General features: G+C 40.9%; 1 protein-coding gene across 3 annotated transcripts; it reads right to left on the reverse strand.

Annotated features, from left to right (window-relative positions):
* Positions 1 to 2,155: 2,155 nt before the first annotated feature.
* LOC138817201 (cystatin-13-like) lies at positions 2,156 to 12,498 on the reverse strand. Of its 3 annotated transcripts, none has more exons than XM_070007607.1 (4): positions 12,401 to 12,498; positions 10,022 to 10,368; positions 3,730 to 3,843; positions 2,156 to 2,310 (listed from the first exon to the last, which is right to left on the reverse strand). In XM_070007607.1, the coding sequence occupies exons 2-4, from the start codon at positions 10,247 to 10,249 to the stop codon at positions 2,227 to 2,229; spliced, it is 426 nt and encodes a 141-aa protein (XP_069863708.1). In that variant the 5' UTR covers positions 10,250 to 10,368; positions 12,401 to 12,498; the 3' UTR covers positions 2,156 to 2,226. The 3 variants fall into 3 exon arrangements, with proteins under 3 accessions (XP_069863708.1, XP_069863706.1, XP_069863707.1); XM_070007605.1 differs by lacking the exon at positions 12,401 to 12,498 and adding an exon at positions 11,705 to 11,873; XM_070007606.1 differs by lacking the exon at positions 12,401 to 12,498 and adding an exon at positions 11,682 to 11,873.
* Between the last annotated feature and the right edge of the window lie 7,388 nt (positions 12,499 to 19,886).

The raw sequence follows: 19,886 nt of genomic DNA on the forward strand, positions 1-19,886 counted from the left end.
AGGTGTCCACTGCCTAGTCCTCTGCAAGCAAGCACCAGATGGCCCTAGTGTATCCCTTACATTGGACCTGAGCTCCACTATTTGGTTGAGGCCTGCAGAAGCTGGACACAAAACTTTAAATACACATGTCTTAGTTTGAGATGACCCCAGAAAACAGTAGAAGAACAGTGGTATAGGGAATGGGCAGAAGAAGCATGGGAGTGAGCAGGTGAGCAAGGTGGGTGAGCAGGGCTTGATACTCTGGGTAATTCCTAAGGCATGGGCCGACAACTTAGGGTGACCTCTTAACGTGTCAGAATACTGAGGTGTTCCTGCTCCAGCCTTCATAACCACAGGCACCTGGCACTTCACACCACCCCGCTCCTTGCAGATGAAAATGCTCAGGTCCAGATGGATGATTCCCATGCGAGAAGAACCCTGGGGTAGAGCTGTTAACTTAGGTGGCCTTCGAGCTTCATCCTTTTTCTTTCTCTTTCTTTCCTTTCCTTCTTTCCTTCTTTCCTTCCTTCCTCCTTTCTTTCTTCCTTCCTTCTGTTCTTCCTTTCTTTTTCTTTCTCTTTCTTTTCTTTCTTTCCTTTCCTCTTTCTTTCTTTCCTTTTTTCTTTTCTTTTTTCTTTTTCCTTCCTGCCTTTCCTTTCCTTTCTTTCTTTTGTTCCTTCTTCCTCCCCTCCTTCTTTTTTTTTATTTCTTTCTTTTCATTTCTTCCTCCCTTCTTTCTTCTTTTCTTCCTTTTCTTTCTTTCTCTCTTTCTCTTTCTTCTTTCTATCTTTCTTTGCAAGTTAGACCCTACTGTTGCTGACATTTCCCTGACTGGTCTTTCTCTGAACACTGAGTGTTCTCATTTCCAAATTTGAGTATTATAAAGGTCCTGCTGTCCTTGTTCATCATCTTGTCCTTTCCCTTCACATCTGCATATCCATATGCACATACGTACACACACATGCATGTACATGCATGCACAAATGCACACATCCATTATGGTATATTCTCATCTCTTGGTCCTCACAAAACATAATAGGCCAAGGCTAATCTAAGTGACAAAAGTTAGAGCTATGATGTGATGTCTTATGCTTGGTCAACGAGGATATTGTAACTTCTATCTTGATCTCTTGGAGCACTAAATGGAAGAGGCCAGCTGCCTCACCCAGCCTTGTATAGCATTGTGATGAGACTCACTTGGAAGAGAAAAAGGCTTCCTGGTAAATAGTCACTGCTATCTGCAGCTATGTGAATGAGTCAATCAAGACTCTCCAGAGTCAATCAAACTTTCAGATAATAATAGCAGAGCCAATGTCTGAGTAAATGCTTGAGAGCTGAATTCTGGAACCATTCAGGCAAGCCAAACCAAGATTCCTTAGGCACAGATATCATGTGAGATATATATATATATATATATATATATATATATATATATATATATATATATATACACACATATATATATTCACACACATACATATACACACATATATACATATATATGTAGATATGCATGTATGTGTATCTTGAGACAATAAAAGGCTAGATGATTTATTATTCAGCAGTAGCTAGCTAACATTTGCAACTGTGGACATACAATTATGTACACACACACATGTGCGTGCACACACACACAACCTACTCTCCAAGCACCCTTACTCTTGGACATTTTCTGCTTCAATTAAAAAGCAACCCAATATCCAAATGGCCCGTCTGTATTTCTGAGTGGGTCTGGAGTTTAAAAACCACTATTTCTGAGTTAGATATGTAGCTCAATGATAGAGCACTTGCCCAGCATCGTGAGAGGCTCTGGGTTTTATCTCCCCAGCAAAACCAAAGAAATTTTTAAAAAGTAAAACATCATTTTGGAGCCACTGGATGGTGTTTTTCCAGGAGTCTGAGGAAGGGAGGTATCTACCGAGATCCATGGAAGGATACTGTCAGTCACTCAGACCTTCTAACATATAGTACCGAGCATGCTTGAAGCAACTGAGGTTACTTTTCCAGAAAGCATTGTCTGCGGAAGATCTTTTATTCTTGGTAAGTTGTAGATATAGTTTTTGTTCTTTAGCAGCAGATTGTCTCTACTAGGAGATGAAGCAGCCACCAAGAGGAGGGGGCCCAACACCACCACACAGTAAAGCGAAGAAGTCACAAAAATGGAGTGAGCCAACTGTGCTGTTCAAACATCTTACAAGTATTTTTACTTAAGATGGAAGTGAGTGCGCAGAATGTGCAAGAAGACAATTAGATATCTTTGCATTTCATCTTCAGCAGAGTCAGTTCAAATTTCCATGGCTTGGATCTAACGATAAAAATGCAAAAAGTCACCTAAAAAAAGATTTAAAAAATAATTAGTTCATATGAAGGGAAAACAAAAGGTGGGAAAGAATAAGATGTCCCTATTTCAAGGAATGAACCAAGCCCATTACAGTCCAAAGATAGTCAATCCTGAACCTCCTAGCGCAGGAGCTACCCTCACTCAGCAGGACAGTCCCTCATCAATTCACTTGCCATGTTCTTAAGGTGAGCTAGGGCTGAACTCAGGAACTGGTTATCCTTGGGAAATTCTCATCTCCAGCCATACCCATTACTACCCTGAGACACACACCAAGGTCCCAGTGGGTCCTTTCCAGAAAACAACAGATAAAGAATAGTACTGAGTTCTGCATACTTCAAAGAGAGGGCTTAAAATTTAGCCAAAGACTAAACAAGTAAAAGCTTGTAGCTGGATTTCTGAGAGAAGACACAATGATCTGGTCCCAGAGTCCTACAACAGAAGTGTGATTTCACTTGTAGTGGGCAAGAAGCATAATGTTTTTCTCTTCTCTCTGTTATTCAAATAGACTAAAAATATAAAGGATACCCTCATGATATCAGTGTAAACATGAATGACAGCACCAAACAAAGTTTTAAAAAATGAAATTGCAATGGGATGTATAAGATGTTATGTCAAAAAACAAACTTTACAACTTTGGGGGGGGGGGGTGGGAAGGGGAAACAAGAAGGAGGCAACAATGCTAACAATGCTTGATAAGAAATGTACTCATTATCTTGCCCATGTAATTGTAACCCCTCTGTATGGTATTTTCACAATAAAAAAAGAAAGAATAAAAAATGAAATTGAGCCAGGTACCAGTGGCTCACACCTATAATCCTAGCTAGTCAGGAGGCTGAGATCTAAGGATTGTAATTCGAAGCCAGTCTGGGCAGGAAAGTCCATAAGACTCTTATCTCCAATAAACTTCTCCAAAAAAGCTGGAAGTGGCACTGTGGCTCAAGTGGTACAGCACTAGCCTTGAGCACAAAAGAAGCTCAATGCAAGCAGTTCACCCCATGAAGCTAGCAAACAAGGAAGAAAAAGAAAGAAAGAAAGAAAGAAAGAAAGAAAGAAAGAAAGAAAGAAAGAAAGAAAGAAAGAAAGAAAGAAAGAAAGAAAGAAAGAAAGAAAGAAAAAAAGAAAGAAAAAAGAAAGAAAGAAAGGAATGAATTGTATCAAAATGCTTAGTGTAGAAGCAGTTTAAAAAGGAAAGATAATAAAGATCTCTATATCAATTTATATAAGGTCATAGAGACCTGGTCTTGAAGATATCCACAAAATAATTTTTTCAAAAGGATGGTGTCCACAAAATGTAATTCTGTTTAAAAAGGACGCTTAAAAAATAAAACAGAATCAATCTTACCAGCTTTCTGTTGTCTCGTATACAAAATTTTATGGGACCCTTATTCCCTGTTGTCTTAGCCACATACCTGTTGCATTTGAGGATCCTGATGTAGTAAGCAGTCTTCAGTTTCACCTGAAATTTTCTTGCACATTGTTCGGCCTATGTTGACTTCAAGATAGTACTCCAAACTATCTGTGATCTATCAATAAGTAATTAATTAAACATCATGAAAGAAAACAGCATCAATTTTCCCCTCTGGAAGATAAATATGCCATTAATCTCTTAGGGGAAGGCTATATTTCAACAATTCCATGTTTTACAGTTCATCACCAGCAGTCTTTATATAATTTAAAAGGATTCTCTGTCTCAATATCTTTCTCATTATGTATTTGATCTTAAAGTAATGATAACCAATCTCATGATACAGTAAGAAAAAAAATTCCTGAGAATGTTTATTGGAAAGTGAACTGTTTATGTATTGGAGACTTGAGAAATAAATAACAAAGTTTGTATCATTTCTACACTTAAAACAGATAGAAGGGATATTGACCTGCTTCTGAATCAAAGCTTCCATAAAAGCATTGATTCATTCTAAAGCTTTCCATTCTTTGGGAGTTTTAGCAGTCCCACATGATATAGGCTACAGGTGCTTGGCTGCTTGCATTGAGCTCAGATATCCTTTCTGTCCATGGAGGGCCTCATGGGGAAAAGTCACTGCACAGCATGGAATAGAGGTTTTTATAATTACTCGAAAATGAGATTTATGAGAATGGGGGAGAGACCATATGAAAGAGAGTGACCAAATCAAACATAAAAACTGCTCCCAGAAGAATCAAAGATAAATATGGAATAAATGAACATGGAATAAATATTTAGGAGTTCTAGAAACATTTACTGGGCATTGACCAAAATGAATATGGAAGGCAGAATTTTAAATTTCCCCCAAGTTATCCACCCCATGACATATCTTCCCTGTATTGGATTTCAAATTCCATTCAATTTTAAGGCATCGCTAAATGCAAAATAAAGAGATTCACCTGGTGGGCTTGGCTTTACCTTCTGAAGTATTTAAATTCAGAGATGAAGATAGGCAGAAATCTGTATACCCTTGGGTCTAGCAATCTACCTCTAGATTTCTACCCAACTTCACAGGTACATTTGAACAAATATATGCATAATGTCAGGATTTACAGCTTCACAGTAACTAAAGTAAGAATCAACATTAGAAAAGACAAAATTTTTCAGTATATTCACCTAAAGAAATAATATGCAAGCCAGGTGCCTGTAGCTCATGCCTGTAATCCTAGCTACTCAGGAGGCTGAGATCTGAGGTTCACGGTTTAAAGCCAGCCCAGACAAGAAAGTCTATGAGACTTTTATGTCCAATAAACTACTAAGAAAAAGCCAGAAGTGGAGCACTGGCTCAAATGGTACCCAGGAACAGTGCCCAGGCCAGGAACGGGGGGGGGGGGGGGAGGAAGGAAGGAAGGGAAGGAAGGGAAGGAAGGAAGGGAAGGAAGGAAGGGAAAGAAGGAAGGAAGGAAGGAAGGGAGGGAGGGAGGAAGGAAGGGAGGGAGGGAGGGAGGGAGGGAGGGAGGGAGGGAGGGAGGGAGGGAGGGAGGGAGAGAAGAGAAGGAAAGAGAAGGAAAGAGAAAGAAATAGAGAAAGGAAGAGAAAGGAAGGAAGGTAGAAAGAAAAAATAAAAATAGGAATACTATGCAGCAGTAAGAACAGACTTCTTTTTTCAATATTCTACATGAAAATAAGATGGTAATATAGTTTTCTTTCTGCATCTGGTTTGTTTCACTTAACGTAAGTAGGGCCATGGGAAGAAGCAAGTCAAATGATATAAAAAGTAAGCAAGCCCAGAAAATGATCTACAACATAAGAACATTAATAATGTTGTATCATATTTGGGATTTTTCCTAAAAGAGTGGGCTTTAGATACTCTAGACACACACACACACACACACACACACACACACACACACGGATGACTATGTGATCATAGAAATATTAATTTACTTTACCATAAACATTTCACTATATTAATATCAAAGCATCATGTGATACATCTTCAATATACATGTTAAAAAATGAATGCTTGAGCTGGGCGCTGGTGGCTCACGCCTGTAATCCTAGCTACTCAGGAGGCTGAGATCTGAGGATCGCAGTTCAAAGCCAGCCCGGGCAGGAGAGACCGTGAGACTCCTATCTCCAATAAACCACCAGAAAACCGGAAGTGGTGCTGTAGCTCAAGTGGTAGAGCGCTCGCCTTGAGCTGAAGAGCTGAGGGACAGCGCCCAGGCCCAGAGTTCAAGCCCCACGACCGACAAAAAAAAAAAAAAAAATGAATGCTTGGATTTTTATTCTTGTTGTTGTTGTTGTTTTGTGCCGGTGCTGGAGTTTGAACTTTAGGCCTAGGGGCTATCCCTTCGCTTTTTCACTCAAGGTTGGAGATGAGAGTAGATGACAAATATTTCCTACACACATGCACACACACATATACACTGAAACACTATGTGAGAGGATGGATTGTTAATAAGTCTGCTTGTGCAACTGTTACCTGTTACACAATGTACATGTATATCAAAAATCACCTTGTATATCTCCAAAATAAATGAACATCCATAATGTTGAGAGAAATAAAGAAAACTCCTTCAAATACAAAAAAAGAATAAAAAACAAATATGGTAGGGTTTTCAAATGTATTTTCCAAGGTCCATATAGTAAATATCTAAGGTTCTGTAGACCACCCTGTCTCTTATCACAACTGCTGACCATACAAAAGCATACAGGTGGACTTATTTGGCTAAGCTGTAATGCAGACATTTTCCCTTTTAGAGTAGCTCAACCAGTAAGATAGGGCTATTTCCTTTATATAAAACCTATGTGTAGGTGATGAAGTTTAATCTGAATTGACAGCAATAATATTTTTATTTTGCTTCTGTTTTGAGCATTTTTCATTTTATCTTTTGTCTCCATATTTTCCAATAGTGTGTAAGTACAACTACAAAGCATTTTAAATGCCTGAGTTGTAGCCTCCTTCCAAACATATTTCTGACTCTTTCTGATTCTGACCAACATTTAAGAGTTTACAGCAAACTGAGAAAATGTACGTCATCCATGAGAAAACCAAAAGCAATATAAAATGATATGTAATTTTGATATATACAGGTTGATTGTATTATTAAGAGATCTGACAGAAAAAAACAGAAAATTATCTATTTATGGGCATAAGGAGGAAAGCATTGATAGAAGGAAATCCTAGATAATGGAATTGGTCCAACAGAAAAATAAAGTGTGATTTTTTTGTTGGTGGTGGTTGTGGGGCTTAAACTCTGGACCTGGGCACTGTCTTCAGCTCAAGGCCAGTGCTCTACCACTTGAGCCACAGCGCTACATCTAGTTTTCAGCTGGTTAATTGGATATGAGTCTCATGGACTTTCCTGCCCAGACTGGCTTCGAACTGTGATCCTCAGATCTCAGCCTCCTGAGTAGTTAGGATTACAGGCATGAGCACCTGGCGCCTGGCAAAGGTGGGATCTTTACTAAGAACAAATGCCATAGGTATCTGAGACACTTCAAGCAGTTTAAGCCCATGAATTTTAATTACCATTAAATGGTATTTGATGTCAGCCTAGTGAGACACATCCCTGGCCACAACTGTCCTCAGTCTAAGAAACACAAAACAAACAGACCAAAAAATCCTAACAAGCCACACAAAGAACCAGAGAGAGCCAAAGTCCTACAGTTGGCAGCAAGATGGCAGAGAAGCCATCGCCATCATGATGGAGATGTAGCTTCAAATGAACCTTCTCTCCTGCCCAAGGTAAGAAAGTAGGAAACTAGTCCATGGTGCCTGTCAACCTGGGAAATGGAAAATGAAGGCTGAAGGGCAGGAGACATGTAACTGAAGGAAAATAGCAAGACAACTCTGCAGTTGGTGTCAAAGTCACAACAACTCTAGCCCAGTGTCCTCCTGTTCACCTCTGCCATCCTTCCTTGATCAGAGTCCAGACAAGCTGGACTAATTTTAGTTCTTTCAGTGTGCTATCTCAGACTCCTAGATAACCACAATATAACTACATGTCTTGGAAAGGCTCTCTTCTGTTATACAGTTTACATCCAAATTTCTCACCTGTACTGATAATATCTTGTATAGTCTTTCCATTTTGTTTTGTTTTGTTTTGTTTCATTCCTGGTTCTGGGGCTTGAACTCAGAGCCTGGGCCCTGTCCCTGAATTTATTTTGCTCAAAGCTAATGTTCTACCACTTGAACCAAAGTTCCACTTCTGGCATTTACTTATTTGTTTGTTTGTTTATTTGTTTGTAGTTTATATTGGAGACAAAAGTCTCATGGACTTGCCTGTCAGGTCTGACTTCAAATTGTAATCTTCAGATCTCAGCCTCCTCAGTTGCTAGGATTGCAGGCATGAGCCACTGGCCTTGAGCTATAGTCTTTCCTTTTAAATTCAAGAAATGACACTGGACCACACTTGAGTTGTTAGGATTCTTAAGTCTCCTTCCATGGAAAAGAGTGTCATGGGTTTTGTTGTTTTTGCTTTTGTTGTTTAGGATATATGTTTTAGGGCATAGGGAATTTCTAATACAGAATATATTGATATTTCTAATATAGAATGTCTCACAATTTGGATCTGCTGGAGTGCTCCTCACAATGGAGAGGCCTTGCAGTGCCCTCTTCACACATTGCATCATAGGAGTATGATGCCAGTTGGTCCCCATGCTCTTCATGGCTGTCCGAAGAGAGCGGTGCTCGGAAGATGTCCTGAATATTGGGATGTTCTTCCCCTTTTGTAACTACAGTTGTGTGTCCCACAAAGATGGGTCACATTTACAAAGGCATCATGTAAGATTACAACAGAGTCAAAAATTTCCTTTTGCATTCAACTAGAATTAATGCTGGTGTAAACAAACCTACCATGCTGCCAGTCATAATAAAGCATAACACATACAATGACATGCAGTACATAGTATTCAATCATACTAATAAAGACTATGTTTTTTTATGTATTTGCTATGCTGTGTTTCTGATCTTTTTTATCCTCCCTTTATTTACTAAAGAAAGATTACTTCATATAAAGCAGTCTGCTGTGTGATGCTGGCAGCGATCTCATCCATCTTGTGTTTGAGGATGAGTGCCTGTCTAGACATGGATAAGTACATTCTGTGATATTCCCATGATGATGAGCTTGCCTAATGAGGCATCTCTCAGAATGTGTTCCCATCATTAAGCAACATGTGACTACAGTAATCAAGCCCTACAGTGAATCAATGAACCCTCTCTCAGTGAGAGATTGTAGGATTCATTGGCAATCCTTGCTTGAATTGCTTATCGTAATGGTGGCAGGTGATTTTCTAGTCATGCCATTTCTTTTCTAGCTCTGAGTGGCATTTTTCTCTTTGCTTGTTCTCTGTGTTAAAATTCATTCCTGTCGTTATTTATGTAGTCAATGACATACTTGCCCCAAACTTGGCCCCAACAAGCTGCCTTCTGGACTTTGAAGTCTACTTTTTTATGTGACTGTAACCAATTTTCAGTTATTTTAATGGTTGTTTTATGATTCATCTCCACCTCTGAATTAAGAATGAACTAGAATTAATTTTCATTCAAAAACCTTTAGGGTTAACATATTTTGGCTAGAGCTATCTTTTGTCCATGTTTGCCGTGCCCACTTTGCAATCACTATACCAAATTTTTCCCTGGCGGAGGACTGGGAATAGAAGAGCAAATACCAGATGGGCATTGGTGGCTCATGTTTGTAATCACAGCAACTGAAACCTGAGGATTATATTCAAAGCCAGCCTGGCAGGAAAGTCTGTGAGACTCCTACCTCCAATTAAGTACCAAAAATCTGGAAGTAAAGCTATGGCCACAATGGTAAAACACTAACCTTGAGAAAAAATGCTCAGGGACAGTGCTCAGGCCCTAAGGTCAAATCCCAAGACCAGTACAAAAACAGAATACATACTAGCTGGAGCAAAGCCAGGCAAATAAGGCAGCTCCTCATACCTGTTACCCTCACTACTACTTGGGAGACAGAGATAAAATGGCTCAAAGTTTAACACCAACTCAACAACAATAAAAAACAAACAAACAAAACCCTCCTGAGACCCTCATCTCAATCAATAAGCCTGGCAGTTATGATGGTGTATGCCTATAATCCTAGCAGGTGACATAGGTAGGAAGATCACAGTCCAACACAAGCTCTTAGCAAAAATAGACAACTCTATTAAAAAGACAAAAAGGGACCGGAGGTATGACCTAAGTGGTAGAGCATCGGCCTAGCAAGGCACAGGGCCTTGAGTTCAAACCCTAGTACCACGGAAAATAAAGGAGTAAATATCCCACTGACCTGCTCCTGGGATTTCAGGATTTTTAGCACTTTGAAGCTGTACTGGTCTCCACTGGCCTTGTTGAACTCTTTCATGGCATACCAGAGTGCTTGCTGCACATAGACATAGTTTTTAGGGATGTCTTGGAACTCTCTCACCACCTCCGGTGAGCCCCAGGCTTGGACTTTCCTGGATATAAGGGCCAGAGTGACCATCAGGAGCAGTAGGGCATGGTAGGGTCTGGCCATGGCCTCTCAGCCATGGGGCGCCCACTAAGCTCTGTCTATGCTGGGGTGGATGTAGTCTTGGAAGACTCTGCAGGAGCTTGGATTCCTTCCACACACACGTTTCTTGATATGGCTGTGGGCTGAAAGAAAGGAACTGCTATTAACATCATTTTGATTCTATGATAATATAATAAACATGTATTTGATCTGCATCCTCAGTTTCAAGCACACAAAACTAAAAGCTTGAGATTTCCCAATGATAAGGTAAAATAGGAGAATCTTATTTGTTATCCCTTTTCAGCCACATCTAGCTTCATGCTGAGGAAGAGGCTCTTGATTGGCTCCTAGATAATGTCTGGATGGGGCCTGGAGCCAGAGGAACCAACCGTGGACTTAAAGGGTTGGGCTTTTCAGCCCACTCTTGACCTTGAGGGGCCAGAGATTGAGTTCATCATAAATGGCTGATCATTTCATCAATCTTTGTGGTATCAATATATATATATATATACATATATACACATATCTTAGAGACAGGGGAATAATTTATGAGACATAAGGGGAATGTAGATTAAATCTAAGTTGGACAGAGAACATGAAGGCAAAACCAAGAGACTCTGACATCCATCACGCACTAAGTCTAAATGTGATCCATACATCTAGAATACTCATGAGATCTTAATAGGACTACACTCTGGTGACCTCATCCTGGCCCTATGTATGCAAATGAATTATTCTGCTGTGCAGAAGCCTTATCTGGGCTTATCTGTGCAGAGTTGGGCCATGCATCTGTTCTGTAAGTGAGTCTGTATGTACAGCAGTCACATCCTATCAGTGGGTTGCCTGGTATCATTTACTCATAGTAGGAGTCCAAATTATTATCAAATAGAAAATTCCAGAAACAATTCATAAGCTTAAATAATTCTATTATGCCATATTAGGATTGTTCTATTTGATCATTACCTATTGTTGCTCATCTCTTCCTATGTCTAAATTTAAATTCCATTTCATTATGTGTATGTGTAGGAAAAAATAACACAGTATATCTAAACTTGAATACTCTCCAAAATGTAGGTACCCACACGAAATCTTGGGACACATCCTCCATGGATCAGAGGGATTGCTATTGGCAAACACCTTCTGCCTACTGGATCTCCACTGTGGTCCCTTTCATCTCACTATCAGTAGGGAGTTGATACAGTAGAGGCAGATGTGACCTGGGGTCAGTCCAAGCAACATGATCTCTCCACCTCTGCCCCGCTTGGTCCATACTATTAGTGTGGTAACCTGCTCCAACTCACTGCCCTGTTTCTGTTCCATGTTTTATACTGTTCTGTTAAAGAGAGATTTGTCCAGCTAACATAGAATGGTATGTCTTTCCCTTGCCTGACCTCTGAATTGCTTCTCTGGAAGCTATTTGGCAGCTACCCTATATTCAAGTACACCACAGACCCACCTCTGAAGCAATCTTTTACTCACAGTCCTGGCTGTTGGGCCTTAAGTCACAGGTGGAATCTTGGTTTGTCTTGAAGCCTTGAATTAATTGGCCTCTGTCCCTGGCTGGTCTCTGTCACCAGCACACTCAGTTCATGTTCCTGCTCAAGGCCGAGAATCTAGAGATGCCTGAGCTACGGGGCCCTCTTGCCCTCTGGCTCCACTCAACAGCCAGGTAGTCACACACTTGCAGTCCCTTTGTGAGGTCAGCCAGCCCCTCTTACGCTGTTCAAGTGAGGGTGCTTCTGACAGGTACCCCTCAGTGCTCAGGAGGCCACACCTGAGGGGGTGCCCAAGAGCTCAGAATTTTACACCTTAATATTTATCCTTCCAAGACACAATATAGATCAGCACAAAAAGCATATCATAGGTGAGATAAAAATCCCAAAGAGAAGATCAGACCTGAAACTCATCCCTTTAAATGATCAAAACAAGAATTTCATATTTAAGCTAAGTACAAAACACAGAGACCATGGAAAATAATAGCAAACCTGATTATACATTTTGCATCAGCACATACACACATGGGATGCACATATCTCCCACAAAGTCAAAAAATGAAACAGAGCATACATTATTGGAAAAGATCAGCCAAAGAATTTAATTCCTTCTTATGAACAAAAGTCTCTTTACTTTGGCAAAAAAGAAAGGCAATTTTCTTAATTTTCCTAGCTTACTTACAGTAGACAATATACTCAAAAGAAGTATTTTTTTTCTTGGTCACACATCAGTTGTTTGAAGACAAATGGCCTGCATTGAGTCCTTTCCAACTGTGCCCATTGATTATTCACCTCCTGATACCAAAATCCTACAACACCTGTATTGGGTCCTTTGTCACTATGATCTCAGGGAATGAATCTATGACATAGAAGGAGGAATACTGAAGAAAAAGATAGGGATAGCTCCCACTAGAGAGGAGGGGTGTCAAGAGAGGATGCAGCCTGGGGTAAATGTGTAGAGGTTTATAAGCTGCCTCTAGAAGAAAGCTGTGTGACTCAAGATCATTGGACAGCCTGTGGACCATAGCAGTCCACAGATCCAATCACAGAGGCTCTGCATTGCCTGTGGGAGCTTTCCATGTTCCTTCTGTCCTTTAGCCTTTCTGACTGGTGCTAGTTCCAAGTGCACACCTCTAGGGTCCAATCAGTCCACTGTTCATATGCAAGTCTTCCAGGGGCAATGAGCCCTGACCTGATACCCAGGTCCTGCTGCATGAGACTGCTCAAAGCCATAATGATGTGATTCCTAGAGGCCTACATCAGGGACTGCTCAAGGCAATGGTGGGAATGCCGAACTTCTAGAGGTGTGTGTCTTTGCCTTGACTTCCTAGCCATGCTGTTTTTCTGTATTCACTCCCACCTGAAATCCTGCCTCCAAAACAGAACATATGGCCAGAGGAAGTCATGCAAAGATCACAGACACCCACATTTTTCACAGTGAACCTCTAAGATCTAGACAAGTAAACAGGTATTGTGACTCCACACTTCACAGGGCATCTGGAGGGGCTGGGGGTTTAGCCCAGCGGAAGGGTGCCCGCCTGGCGCGCAAGGCCCTGGGTTCGGCTCTCAGCCCTGAAGAAAAAAAAAAAAGACATATAAAGCTACAAAAGACCAAAAACAAACAAACAAACAAACAAGGCAATGGCGCACAGGACATCTGGAGAAGGTGGTTCTGCTAAAAGAAAAAGTGGGCTGGGTGCCAGTGGTAATGCCTGTCATCCTAGCTACTCAGGAGACTAAGATCTGAGGATCACAGTTCAAAGCCATCCCCAGCAGGAAAGTCCGTGAGCCTCTTATTTCCAATTAACCACCAGAAAACCAGAAGTGGCGCTGTGGCTCAAGTGGTCGAGTGCTTGCTTTGAGCTTAAGAGCTCAGGGAGAGCACCCAGGCCCAAGAGTTCAAGTCCCCGCCCTGCCCCCCCCCCCCCCGCCCGCAACTGACAAAAAAAAAGTAAAAAAGAAAGTGTCTGGGACTGGGCTCACTACTCATAAGAAGGAAAGTTTTGTGATAGCTTTATTAAAATATAATTCATTGTTCCCATGATTCTCCCATTGGAATATACAATTCAAGGACTACTCAATATAATTCAATACAATGGCTATACAGTTCAATGTTAGAACATTTTCATTATATTAAAAGAAACCCTAAGGTCCTAAGTCATCACTCCCCAATTTTCCCATCCCCTTTCAGCCCTAGGAAATCACTAGTCTACTTCCTTTTCCCAGAGGTGTGCATATACTGGTCACATCATGTAAATGGAATCACATTATGTATAATCACCTGTGTCTGGTTTTGTTGTTTTGTTGGTGGTGGTGGTGGTCATGAGGCTTGAACTCTGGGCATGAGTGCTGTCCATGAGCACTTCAGCTTAAGGCAAGCACTCTACCACTTGAGCCCCAGAGCTACTTCCAGTTTTCTGGAAGTTTATTGGACATAAGAGTCTCATGGACTTTCCTGCCTGGGCTGGCTTTGAACTGTGACCCTCAGATCTCAGCCTCCTGAGAAGCTAGGATTATAGGCTACTGGCACCTGGCTTTGGATTTCTTTTACTTAGTATATTTTCAAGGTTTTATCTATGTTGCACCTTAAATGGTTACTTCATTCCTTCTGATCACCAAATAATACAAATAAAAATATTGGTAGCATACTTTTTAACTTACTCATTTACCAATTGATAGGCCTTGGCATTTTTCTACTTTTGATTATAACAAGTAGGATTGCTATGGTCATGCCTATGCAAGTTTTTATAGATATGCCTTTATTTCTCTTAAGAAATAGAATGATTGGATCATGTTAAACTACATAAGAGGGACTACAAGATGTTTTTCCACAGTGACTGTACCATTTTACAGTCCCACCAGCAATGAATGAGAGTTCCAGTTTCTGCATATGCTTGCCAATATGAACTGTCTATTTTATTATAGCCATCCTAGTGATTTGGAAGTGAGACAAATGATAAGAAGTTGACAAATGTGTCACAGGAAATTTTAACTTCCATTATATGAAAGAGCTCTTACAAGTCATTTATTAAATACAGAGAAGTCCAACAGAAAACTTAGAGAAAAGTAATGACTACACAAATAAAAGAAAAAAGAAATAGGCAGGTGCTAATGGCTAATGGCTTATGCCTATACTCCTAGGAAATGGAGATCTAAGAATCAGAGTTCAAAGTCAGACTAGGCAAAAATGTCTGTGAGATTTTTATGCCCAATTAACCACAATAAAGAAAAAAACAGAAATGAAGCTGTGTTTCAAGTGGTATAATGCTAACCTTAAGCAAAAAAAGCTAGATGAAACATGAAGCTCTGAGTTCAAGCACTAGGACCAGCACAGAGAGAGACAGAGAAACAGAGACAGAGACAGAGGTGGGTCTGATAAGGAGGCTGAAATCTGAGGATCACAGCTTGAAGACAGCCCAGGGAGGAAAGTCGGAAAGTCTGTGAATGAGACTCTTATCTCAAATGAACCCCCAGAAAACCAGAAGTAGAGCTGTGGCTCAAAGTAGTAGAGTGCTAACCTTTAGTGAAAGAGCTCAGAGACAGTTCCCAGACCCTGAGTTCAAGCCCTACAACTGACAAAGGAAGAAAAGAAAAGAGAGGGGGGGAGGGAAAGAGAAAAGAAAGAGAGAAAGAGAGAAAGAGAGAGAGAGAGAGAGAAAGAAAGAAAGAAAGAAAGAAAGAAAGAAAGAAAGAAAGAAAGAAAGAAAGAAAGAAAGAAAGAAAGAGAAAGAAAGAAAAAAAAAGAAAAAAGAAGATATATTGCTAATACACAAGAGGAAATATGCTTAATTTTTTGAATGACGAAAGTCCAAATTAGCAATCAATAAAATGTTATTCTCCTTCACATTGCAGAAAAAAACTAAATCTCAAGGCCAAGTTTATGAATCACCTTCATGTATTTTTAGAGAGAGGGAATCCAACAATCCTCATAGCCATTGATTTAACAATCTCTACTAAACATATAAAAGTTACATTTTTGTCAACACAATGTTCTGCATCTAGGACTTTAGTCCACAGAAATATTTGCTATCTGCACAAAGTTAGCAAAAATAAATTCATGCGACATAGTTTCTAATAGTTGAAAGAGCAAGAGAGAAACAACTCAAATATGTTATCAGTAGTAGACTTATGTAAAATATGTATAATTTTGAATGAAATTTAAAATATGTGCATTTCCTGAAGGAAAAGAGATCTGCTATACATAGGTGTTATAAACAGGTTGTGAGAGATTTATCAAAGAAGTATCTGGAACAAAAGACAATAATTTGTTAAGCTCAAAAGAAAGCAAATCTGGGAGTCTTGAACCATTCACAGGCTTTTATCTGAGGAGAAGGGTTATGCAGGAAGGCCACCCTCAAAATTAATTATGTTCATAGTATTGGACTTCTTCTTAATGAAAAACTGCTTTTATTGAAAAGGTCAATCTGGGTGTGAATGTCTCACACCTGTAATCCTAGCTATTCAGGAGGCTGAGACCTGAGGCTCAGGCAGAAAAGCCCATGATACTCTTATCCTTAATTAACAAGCAAAAGGCCAGAAACAGAGCCCTGGCTCAAGTGGTCTTGAATGGAAAAATAAGGGACATTACCCAGGCCCTGAGTTCAAGCTCTAGAACCAGCACAAAAAAGTAAAGGTCCAAGTTTCCATTGTGAAAATCAGATGTAGGGAAGCCATAGATGACAAAAATCAGTGTCCACCCCTCCTTACCTCTCAGTTCCATTTCTGAGGATGTATAGAGGGTACTGATTTAGTTCACATATTAGAACTTCCTTCTTCCCTCTTTCTCTGTTTAAACGATTGGCTGGCTAGAAAGTCTCCTACTTTTAGAAGCTTAAAACATTGGGCTTCAACTCTGGCCCTATACCTCTTGGCTCTCTTCACTCAAGGTTAGTGCTCTACCACTGAGACACAGCTCTACTAACTTTTTGATGTTTAATTGAAGATAAGAATCTCATGGGCTTTCCTTCCCTGACTGGCTCCAAACTTTAATCCTCAGATACTCAGCCTCCTGAGTAACTATGATTTTAGGTTAGTCACCAAAGCCCAGCTTAGCCATTATACTTTTATACCACCAACAGCACATTTTTTTGAACCAGAATCAGTTTTTAAAAATGTGAGAAACTACAAAGTTAGGATAGCAGTAACATCATTAGATGGTAGGAATTGTTCAACTCCATTATAAATCTAATGAGATCCATTCGATATAAGCACCATCATTTTTTAATAAGTAGTTGTACAAAAGCATTTCAATATGTCAGTTTTTTAGTACAGCATTATCTTGATGTCACTCCTTTTCATTATTCACCCCCTTCTCTCCCAACCCTACCTGACCCTTTCCATTTTTCATATACGTACTTTGAGAATCATGACTGTATTTTCCCATCCTTCTTCTCTCCATTCATTTTCTCTCTCTTCTCTTAACCTGTCCCCTTCTCCCGACAACACGTTTCCACTTCCTTGAATTCATTTTGTTAAACTGTTAGTTGTTCAAAGAAGCTACACAGGTAGAATCCTCCCCTGAACATACCATACTTTAGTCAATTTGTGTATATTGCATATGACCCTGTATAAGATTTCATGCATGTTTATGATTTAGATCTTTCACATGTGAGAGAAAACATTGGGCATCATCACTGACTTGATATCCTTACGTGGTACACAATAACTGTAGTTTGATTCATTGATTCTTCAAATCTGGCTCCAGGATTGCTAGATCAGGAAAACCCTTCAGATATTTTCCTCATTTCATCACACAGTTCCTTTGGCACAAGGAAGTGTGGAGAGCCTACCGGCAGGACTTTCGAGAATGTGATCTGCAGCCTGGCCCTGGGTCCTGTCTCAGGAGTGAAGTTTGCTGCAAATGTTTAAGTTGTAGCAAGTTCCCCCCACAGGATCAAGTTCCTCACTTTTGCAATGGATAGGACCCCACTCTTCCTCTTTTCCCACCAAAAAAGTGAGGCACTGAGGAGGGACTCCAGTGAGTTCAACAGGCACCCAGACACACTGATTTCTGCAGGGTTACTTGAGGTTTGGGGCCAGAAGAAGCAAATAGGGCTGGAAAGCAAAACAAACCTGTTCTCCATACATGTTTGGCTAAGCTCACTAGGTAAAAAAATAAGAAGCATGGGGCCTGTAATCCTAGCTATATGGGAGGCTGAGATCTGAGGATCACGCTTCAAAGCTAGCCCAGGCAGGAAAATCTGTGAGACTCTTGTCTCCAATGAACCACCAGAAAACCAGAAAGCAGTGCTGTGGCTCAAAGTGGTAGAGCACTAACCTTGAACAAAAGAGCTCAGGAACAGTGCCCAGGCCCTGAGTTCAAGCCCAACAAAAAGTAAAATAAAATCAGGTGGGGAGGTGAGGGAGGGATCACTTCAGTGTGAGACAGGGAACAAAGGCCATGAAGACAAGAACTCTCCAGTGAGGGCTTTCATGACGCTGGTCCCAGATTCACACTCAGGGTACCACTGTTGGAAGGCTGCGTGCTCTGTTGTGCTGAGATGGAGCCTGGGGGCTGCCAACTTGATACCTCCCCATCCTCCCCATCTTAGAACCCTCTATTCTTTGAACCAAAAATTTGCAGTCTCTTTGTCCTTGGCCTAGTTGAAAGTTGGAACAATCAGTGTCAGCTTAGAAACAAAAATACGGCCATAGGAGTAATTTGTTTCAACTCTTTTGAGGAACAAGGTCTATTCCAAAGAACTGAAACAGGGGGAGGAGGTAGCGCCAGCCAGAACTCTATTCCTCCCCACCTCTGTCATCCATCCCCAGTACTCTGGTCTGACTCCAAATGCAAGTCTCCAAACACCAATAGCCCCAAGCAAGCAAAGGATACTGAAGCAGCTCAGCTCATACTACTACCAATTCCTGAACCCTGGTTGCTATGTCAGAAGCAAGCAAGGGGTGGTGTTCATTCAGAATACTGGAGTGCAACTAGAGATTGAGTTAGGAAAGATCTTGAAACCAGACAATGGCAGAGTTGAGATAAAAATCTCCTATCTGTGAGCTATTGGCTGTATCCTTTGTCTTTGAGTGGAGTTGGGAGGGTGTAAGGCCTAGATACTCAGAGATCCCACAGAACTTACCTCTGCTTTGAACCTCACTGCCCAGTCACCAACCTGATTTCCAGTGCCAGCCAAGATCTGAAACTTACTTGCCATGTGCTCCACATGGTGGAGAAAGACAGTCATTAACCAGGACTACTCTGCAGCAGTGGACATTGTTGCCTGAAAAGATGCCATACCTGCTTCCCTCCACTCTTCAGCCCCTCTGCCTTTTATGGCACAAGCCAGTCCTATTGCCAAGAATAACAACCCTGGCTGTGGCTCTTCTGTGTATGTCCTGTTGCAAGCTCCCTCTGTTACTCATTTTACCCAGATTCCTGTGGCTTAGGGCCTCCTGTGGCTACAAGAGAAGGTGGGAAACCACAGTTACTTTTGAATGGCCCTATTTCCCTAGAATTAGGGACTGATGTGTATGCACATTATGTAGTTTAAAGGTCTCTGCAAAGGACATTTTGTCCCTAGGGTGGAGATTCTTCCTTTGTGACTGGATCATGGTTTAAGGGCAGAGAAAGGTGGCAAGCCTCATGGGAAGAGGAAGAGGAGCCTGGCAGGGGTGGGAGTCAGATCTACAAATCTGTGGAGGGCTGTTATTCAGGATTGAAAGTTGTTTGCCTTCTTTCTTGAGGCTGCACATGGGCCCATCACCAGCAGAAGACAGATGGGCTACAGAAAGAGTAAAACATATTCAAATAAGAAAACAACATGGCTTTAAAAGCACATGCTAGCCAAGCGCTGGTGGCTCACGCCTGTAATCCCAGCTACTTGGGAGATTGAAATCTGAGGATTGTGGTTCAAAGCCAGCCTAGGCAGGAAACTGTGAGACTCTCATCTCCAATTAATCACAGAAAAAGTTGGAAGTGGTGCTGCAAGTGGTAGAGTGCTAGCCTGGGGCAAAAGTGGAGCCCAGGGACAGCACCCAGGCCCAGAGTTCAAGCCACAGAACAAGAAAAAAAAAGCACAGATTTTTTTTGTCATTTTCCAAATGTTAGGTTAGCAATCTCTTTTATTGCAAAGTCACAGAGACCAAGATACATAGAACATAGCAGAAGGCTAGGAACAGAATCGCCCCTTTCATGAGCAGTGGGTTCTACCTGAGTTTAGCCC

This window comes from Dipodomys merriami, unplaced genomic scaffold (genome assembly GCF_024711535.1).
Source record: "Dipodomys merriami isolate MVZ:Mamm:240054 unplaced genomic scaffold, mDipMer1.0.p SCAF_7, whole genome shotgun sequence".
In the NCBI taxonomy this organism is placed as follows: Eukaryota; Metazoa; Chordata; class Mammalia; order Rodentia; family Heteromyidae; genus Dipodomys; species Dipodomys merriami.